Source organism: Formica exsecta, unplaced genomic scaffold, assembly GCF_003651465.1.
Source record: "Formica exsecta isolate Colony F162 unplaced genomic scaffold, ASM365146v1 scaffold72, whole genome shotgun sequence".
Lineage (NCBI taxonomy): Eukaryota > Metazoa > Arthropoda > Insecta > Hymenoptera > Formicidae > Formica > Formica exsecta.
Window position 1 is genome coordinate 2383290 of NW_021853485.1, and position 8006 is coordinate 2391295.

At 40.3% G+C, this 8006-nt stretch overlaps 3 protein-coding genes across 4 annotated transcripts; 2 read left to right on the plus strand and 1 right to left on the minus strand.

Annotated features, from left to right (window-relative positions):
* Nucleotides 1-1246: 1246 nt before the first annotated feature.
* On the plus strand, nt 1247-3358 carry LOC115243638 (deoxynucleotidyltransferase terminal-interacting protein 2). Of its 2 annotated transcripts, XM_029820779.1 has the most exons (3): nt 1247-1431; nt 1862-2576; nt 3207-3358. In XM_029820779.1, the coding sequence occupies exons 1-2, from the start codon at nt 1386-1388 to the stop codon at nt 2533-2535; spliced, it is 720 nt and encodes a 239-aa protein (XP_029676639.1). In that variant the 5' UTR covers nt 1247-1385; the 3' UTR covers nt 2536-2576; nt 3207-3358. The 2 variants fall into 2 exon arrangements, with proteins under 2 accessions (XP_029676639.1, XP_029676638.1); XM_029820778.1 differs by lacking the exon at nt 3207-3358 and having other exon boundaries at nt 1862-2712.
* Nucleotides 2604-4461, minus strand: LOC115243637 (estradiol 17-beta-dehydrogenase 8). Its single transcript, XM_029820777.1, has 5 exons — nt 4236-4461; nt 3942-4058; nt 3351-3726; nt 3060-3271; nt 2604-2811 (listed from the first exon to the last, which is right to left on the minus strand). Exons 1-5 carry the CDS (start codon nt 4273-4275, stop codon nt 2780-2782), a joined length of 777 nt encoding a protein of 258 aa, XP_029676637.1. The 5' UTR covers nt 4276-4461; the 3' UTR covers nt 2604-2779.
* A 127-nt stretch (nt 4462-4588) lies between these two features.
* Nucleotides 4589-7715, plus strand: LOC115243616 (raf homolog serine/threonine-protein kinase Raf). Its single transcript, XM_029820749.1, has one exon. It carries the CDS (start codon nt 5868-5870, stop codon nt 7713-7715), a length of 1848 nt encoding a protein of 615 aa, XP_029676609.1. The 5' UTR covers nt 4589-5867.
* Nucleotides 7716-8006: the final 291 nt, after the last annotated feature.

Below are 8006 nucleotides of genomic sequence, written 5' to 3' on the forward strand. Positions count from 1 at the left end.
CTCGCGATTTTTTGACATTTTATGACATTTTGCGAAAATCTGATAGCTGATAGTATCACCGGCGATCATATAAACGCAAAAAAAAAAAATAATTAACGCTGTCAACAATTAAAACTACTTAAAAAACAATAGAACACGGTTAAAACTATAGGAAAATATAATTAATTATGCTTATATAAATTTGTTTATAATAACTTTTAATGTGCATTGATGCGCACTAGTGCATCCAACTGAATTCATAAATTAAAAATTAATTGAATAATATAATTATAAAAAGAAATTAATAATATAAAAAGTTGTAATATATATTAGAATGACAAAACATCACGCGCAGCTAATAAAACATTAATAAATCCATAATATTTCTCCGCATTTCTGATTCACAATGTGTTTAGCACGGACATGCACCAAATGATCGTTTTACCATGGCATCAAAAAGTGAATCTGCCAGGTAGTTCCGTCAGCTCTAAAATGGTTCCAGTTAGCGCCACTGTATCAGCTAGGAAAACGGTCTCACGAAAAACGGCGGCGTGGATTCAATTGTATATTCATTAGGTGTAACCCTTTTCCCTTGTTTTTTCCAACATGGAATTAGTCATAGTTAAAAAGTTATATAAATTGAAAGCATGATTTGATAATGTTTAAAATGCTTAATACTTTTCAAGAATAAGAAAAAGTAAAAACGATTTATTGTAAATATCTTCTATATGTTATATTTAAAAATTAGGAAAAAAATTATTAAGAAAATTTATTTAAGAAAATTTATTTTATTTTACATGCGCATATACATAAAAATACTTCAATTATAATTTATTATTGCTGTAATATATATTAGAATGACAAAACATCACGCGCAGCTAATAAAACATTAATAAATCCATAATATTTCTCCGCATTTCTGATTCACAATGTGTTTAGCACGGACATGCACCAAATGATCGTTTTACCATGGCATCAAAAAGTGAATCTGCCAGGTAGTTCCGTCAGCTCTAAAATGGTTCCAGTTAGCGCCACTGTATCAGCTAGGAAAACGGTCTCACGAAAAACGGCGGCGTGGATTCAATTGTATATTCATTAGGTGTAACCCTTTTCCCTTGTTTTTTCCAACATGGAATTAGTCATAGTGTAAGTAACAAGGTGTGTTACTGCGCAGGCATTTTTACTGACCAATAAGAGAGCGTGACAAGATTCCGCCATCTTGTATAATTTTGTTTGCTTCGTATGATGCGTGACAAGATGGCTGCGATGACGTACTACCGTTCGCGATAAATCTACCCCCACCACCGATATACTCTCTCCTGTGATTTTTTACTCATTAACAGAAACTTGGTGCTGAATGTGACGAAAATTCGTCCGAGAAGATAGCACACCTTGTTACTTACACCATGGAATTAATGTATTTTGACAAAGCTGAGGAAATTAATACTAATGGTAATTACCTTTGCTCTCTTTTTGTTTATCTCCACGAGATATATTTAGGTTAGGATTCGATATGGAACATGTCGATTAATTAAATCTCTACCATTGATTGTCAAGATTAATTAAAAATTTGAAGTGGCAGCTCGCTGAGCATTTTCAGATTATCTGTAATACAAACGAGGAATCTAAATCATAGAGATTAGATTATGAAACAATCTCAACCAATCTTAACATCAGCCTTTTTGTATATATATGTAATTGTTTTTTATGCTTTTTGTACTTGTAATCAAACAAATACAGGACCACATTTAGAGAAAGAGTAAAAAAAAAACATGAAAACTTTAGCTAGAAGAAAAAACATTTAGCAATTAATGTCACTCGTTTAGCAATTATTTGCCTAATAAATTTAATGCTTATAAATATTCATATTTTCTTCTATTAGATATTGATCCAACAAGGATATATGATGCAGATTACCTCGGCATCGAGGCCAAGCCAAAAAAAAAGAATTTTTCTTCCTCGAGTAAAGACTTTGATCTTGAGAAATTTGAAATTGACATGGGTTGGAAGTCTTCAAAAAAAATGTTTGAACCAACGGAAGAACTAATGCAAATAAGAAAAGAGGTAAATCCATTGGACAAAATTTTGAAAAAGAGCGTTATAACCCCCGATTTCGAGAAATTGCATGTTGTACCGCCATATGAGTTGAGTAAACATCAATTGGAAGTGCGCAAACGACGTGAAAAACGAAAGATGGGTACAGGTTCAGGATGGTTTAACATGCGAGCACCTAAAATAACGCCTGAGATTAGACATGATCTTGAAATATTACGAATGAGATCTGCGTTGGATCCCAAACACTTTTACAAGAAAAACGACATGAAAGTATTGCCAAAACATTTCCACGTTGGCAAGGTTGTCGATTCTCCAATGGACTTCTATTCCTCACGTCTTACAAAGAAGGAACGTAAGAAAACGATCGTTGACGAGCTTATGGCAGATGCAGAATTCACAAAATACAATAAGCGGAAATATAAAGAGATCATTGAAGAGAAGAAAAAGACGCACTATAAAGCACATAAACACGCGAGAAGGCTCAAAGGAAAAAGGAAGTAATTTATCGCATTTATATAGGATATTTTACACGCTTAAGAAAGGTAAAAAATTTTTGTAAAGGTATTTACAAAATTTGTAATTTACATCTTTAATATTGCAAAAATATAGCAGCAAAGATATATACATATATATATACCAATTGTACATTTCTTAAAAAAATATATATTAATATGAATACCTATGTTTAAAGACTACTGTAGACAATCTTTTTGAATTCACGACAAAATTCGAAATAGAATTTTATTTATATATGTTGTGATATTGTGGTAATTTCATCTATAATATAGAAAACATTTAATGAAATAAAATATGGATATATATAAAATATATGTCGAGACACATATTAAAATATGCGGAATATGAAATTATAAATAAAATTCTGTCTTGAATCTTATCGCGAATCGAATAGATTATTATAAAAAGCCAGCTTTACATATATATATATATATAAAAGGTATAGTACTTGATCAATAGCCTATCTATATGGCATCTTATGTGTATATATGAATTGTATAAAACTTAACTCAGTCCTCCAGTAACTTCAATAGAAGCTCCATTTATGTAAGAACTCTTATCAGAAGCTAAAAATAAGATAACTTCTGCTACTTCTTCTGGCTTCCCCAATCTTTGCAATGATATTCTTTTTACAAATCTTTCCTTAATTTTGTCAGGTACAATTGCAATCATAGGAGTGTCTATAAAACCAGGAAGTATTGCATTTACCCGGATCCCAAATCTATAAAATATACATAATACAGTTAATTTTCATGTTAGCAAACTAAATAAATTAATCAAAATGTATATCTGATACATACTGTCCAAACTCCATCGAAGCACTCTTTGTCATAGCTATTACTCCAGCTTTTGATGCACTATAGCTACATTGTCCAATATTCCCACGTGTAGCAATAATCGAACTTACATTGATAATTGAAGAATCTTTGGTTGTATTTCCCTCTATCATCGCTTTGACAGCAGTTTGCATAATTAGAAAAGTACCCTTTAAATTGACATCAATGACATCATCAAAATCATTGTCGCTGAGTTTCACCAAAAAGTTATCTCGTGCGATGCCTGCTGAATTAACAATGATGGTGGGTGGCTTTGAAAATTGTTTTATAACATCTTTAAACGCTGTTTCAACACTGTTTCGGTCATTGACACGAACATTTAATGCAATATGTTCAGTACCTGCAATTGAAAACTGTGTAGCAAAACAAATAGTCATAATAATCATAAAATAAAATAAATTATTGGAGATTAAGAGACTAGAGAAATAAACATAATTTCAATAAACTATAAAATTTCAATGCTGTAAAAACATGAAAATAAACTGTATCAGTTTCAAAAATTTTCTCTCTCTCTCTGATATAAGTATATTAATAAAGATATATATATATATAAACCTTCCAAAGTGGCAACAGTTTCTTGAGCAGTTTTGATATTCTGATCGGCCGCCACAATACTTGCGCCTTCGCGAGCCAATACTCGACATACCTCCCTTCCGATGCCACTTCCAGCACCTGACATGACATGATCGAGAAAAAGCAGATAAGATTTCGCGCTATTTATATATATATTCTAATCTAACGCATTTTTGCTGAGTAATAATCACTCGAGACAAATTTTTGCTACTTATTTCTCCAGAATTAATGCAATCGATTAGATCGTTTAAATAAAAAAGAAAGATTTCCACAAACCGGTAACAAGTGCCAGTTTTCCAGCTACGAGCCTCGACATTTTTTCGAAAAAAAATACGGTTTAAATGATTGGAACACAACTCGCCTCATCAACGCGCCTTTGACACTGCTGAATCGATCGAGCGATAAGCGCTCGATCATAATGTGGGAAGGGAAACGAAGCTGGAAGAATTTCTGATGGTTCGGAAATACGCTTTCTCGATGACTCGAATATATCCCAGTCACCGATCCCGTAGCGCGAATAACGTAAGCGCGCCCGGCCAATGGGAATCGACTTCCCGTTGCCCTGACGACGATGCCACATGCCGCTGACGTCAAAGCGTACCCGCAGTGACGTCAGTGAGCGCGCAACGTAAGTGGTCGTGTTTATGGAAAAATTGAACTTGAATTATCGGCGTTCGCGATACGATGGCCATGTACGGGTCGTTGGATACGGGTCGACCTGGACGATGACAATGGACGTCGCGTCTCGTAAATCAAGTGCCCGGCCGGCACACTCGAGGGGTCGAAAAGGGCGGGAGTTGAATTTAAACGCACCGTTCGAGCCGGTTCGCAATTAAAATTCGCACCGATGATGAGTTTCCTTCGCGGAAAAACACTTGACGCGTAAATCTCGCGTCGAAAATTGATCGTCGCTTGCGGAAGCTATGCATCTTTAACGCGCTTCGGTAGGATTCTATCAAAAGTGTCTTATATATAGGGAGGCGTACTACATGAAAACGGAGCTTAATATCGGCCGATCGCGATCGCCGGTTGACATTCGCGGAACGTGCGACGCAAAATTGACTCCGGGGACGATTATCTCGCGCTATCTCGATTCGAACAGTTTCGAACGACTGTGGCGGAAGAGGAGGAGGAGGAGGAGAAGCGACCGGCACGCGCGCGACATGATCAGGGAGGCGAGGGGGTGGCGTCGTATCCGTAGACGACGCTGGCAGCACCGGCAGCGCGCCGCGGTCCGCGGCTGCTCATAGCATAGCCCCGCGCCTCCTCGCACTTCTCGCTCGTGCCAGTTTTGCGTCGAGACGGCTCGAGGCCGTGTGGTATACGACGGTTCGTAAAGTTGGATCGGGTGCGCGACGTCAGGGACGGGGTGATCAAGCCCGTCGTGGCGAGAGAAAAGGGGAGGATCGCGGAGAAGAGGTTGTGACACGTCGGTGACAAGTGCGCGCGGGCCAGGAACGGGGACGTCGCGGCATGCCGTGTACTCGCGGCGCGTCATCGCGGCGATTTGATTCGATAGGCGCGAGCAACGTTAAGAAACGCGGCAGAGGAGAGTGGCGACGTGCGACGACGACAACAACGAGAACGACGACGACGACGACGACGACGACGAGGACGAGGAGGACGCTGCGTGCTTGGTCGCGCGGCGAGACAAAGGCGGCGTGGTGAGAAGCGAGACAAAGAGCAGGTGCGAGAGAGAAAGAGAGAGAGTGAGAGAAAGAAAGAGAGGGCGATCGAGTGGCGTTGGCGGCGAGAGATCGTCGTAGCGCGCTCTTTCTCTCTCTCTCTCTCGCGTGCGAGCGCACCGCTCTCCGCTTCTCAGTTACGGGTAGCGCGTCGATACGAGCTACCGCGGTGTTTCGAAGCGCGGCAGCGGCGGCCCAGGATGCTGCCCGACGTAGCAAGAAGATGGCCGTGATCGGCGAATGCAGGTATCACGCGGCGGTCCGTGCGAACCCGTACACGGAGTTGTTATCGTGTCATAGGTCCGAGGGTCAGGCCGAGACAGCGGTAACGTCGCCGTTACCGTCACCCTCGTCCTCGTCGTCCTCGTCGTCGTCGTCGTCCTCGGCGTTGGCGCGCCGTCGACGGCATAGGAAAAAAGGTATAGCGGGTCACTCGCCGCCGCCGCAATTTACGATGACGTCCTCGCGCGGAAGCGGCCTGGAATCCGGCGAGTTTAGCGATCCCGACGACGATTACCTGGACACGGATCCGCTCTGGTACGAGCTGCGCAACATAAAGAGCATCATTAATGTCACGCGGCAGAATATCGACACTCTGAACAATCGCTTCGCCGGCTTGAAACATCCGCCTTCGATTTATCTGAATGAGTATCAGGAACTAACGAGTAAGTTGCACAAGCTCGAATCCGAGGAGCAGAAGCTTAACGAGCTGTTGAATGCCAGGAGAATTTCTAGTAGTGTCTCCATATCGGAAAGTGACAACAGTACAGCTAGAGGCCCTAGAACACCGGTAAAGTCCTTTAATACACTGAGGGCGTATCTACCTAATCAGCAACGTACCAGCGTGCAAGTGAGAGAGGGACTCTCCTTGAGAGATGCACTGGCCAAAGCGATGAAGCTTCGAAATCTCACTACTGAGATGTGCGCAGTCTACGTTATGGGGATGGATAGCTCCAAGTACTTGATACGTTGGGACGTGGACATTTCATCGTTGGAATGTGACGAAATACTGGTGGAGATTTTGGATAAGTTTCCTATAACCACTTCCATTTCGCACAATTTTGTGCGTAAGACATTTTTCTCGCTAGCCTTTTGCGAATGCTGCAGAAAGCTGCTCTTTCAAGGATTTTATTGCAGAACATGTAATTACAGATTTCATCAGAGATGCGCGGGTGGTGTGCCTGCTCTATGTCATCAGGTACGCATGCAGGATGCTTACTATCAAGCATTACTCGCGCATAATCCAGAGACTACCGCTGGAATCTTGCAACTTCCCTCTGGTTACGGATTGGGTAGTAGTATGTCTCCCTCTCTGGCTCCATCGAGAAATCAGAGGCATCCACGTTCCTTGGGCCAGCAAGATCGATCTAGCTCAGCACCTAATGTCTGCTTTAATATGGTTAAGCCAGGTGGTGAACCTATCAACCTAGATGAGTATAGTAGATCCCAGAGTTTAGGTAGACCTGTCAGTACTATTCAAAGTCCTGTGTCACCTGGCAGTAGTCCAACGAAGCATAGTCAGTCCACACAGGCTAGTCCGACAAATACTTTAAGGCCGAAACGACCAAGAGCAAAATCAGCCGACGAATCTTCAAAGAATCTCTTAGCGCCAAGGGAGTCTATTGAGGATTGGGAAATTCCAGCGGATGAGATTCTAGTAGGGCCACGTATCGGATCAGGATCATTTGGAACTGTATACAAGGCTCATTGGCACGGACCTGTTGCAGTGAAAACACTCAATGTTAAAATTCCCACATCTGCACAGTTACAAGCATTCAAAAATGAAGTGGCCGTTTTACGTAAAACTCGACACGTGAATATTTTGCTGTTTATGGGTTGTGTCAGCAAACCACAGCTTGCGATTGTGACACAATGGTGCGAAGGCTCGTCTCTGTATAAACACTTGCACGTATTTGAGTCCAAGTTTGAATTGCTGACATTGATAGAGATTGGAAGACAAACTGCGCAAGGCATGGACTATTTGCACGCAAAGAATATCATTCATCGAGACTTGAAGAGTAACAATATATTCCTACACGTATTGCAAATGTTTGCTCGATGTGGAATGTGATAACATTCTTTTTGGTATAAGACAAAGGTCAAGAAAAATAGGCTTTATATATATATATATATACATATACATATATACATATATATAAGAAGGGAAGAAAGAAAGAGAACGCATGTGTAGCTTTTATCTTTAGACATTTACCGTTTACAGAAATAAATTTTCATTTCATTAGGTACGATCATTCATGTATTATAAATACATACTCGTATACACATATACAGCAGTGTACATATATACATAAATATATATATATATTATACGTGCATGCACGTCAATGTAGCGATCTGTTGA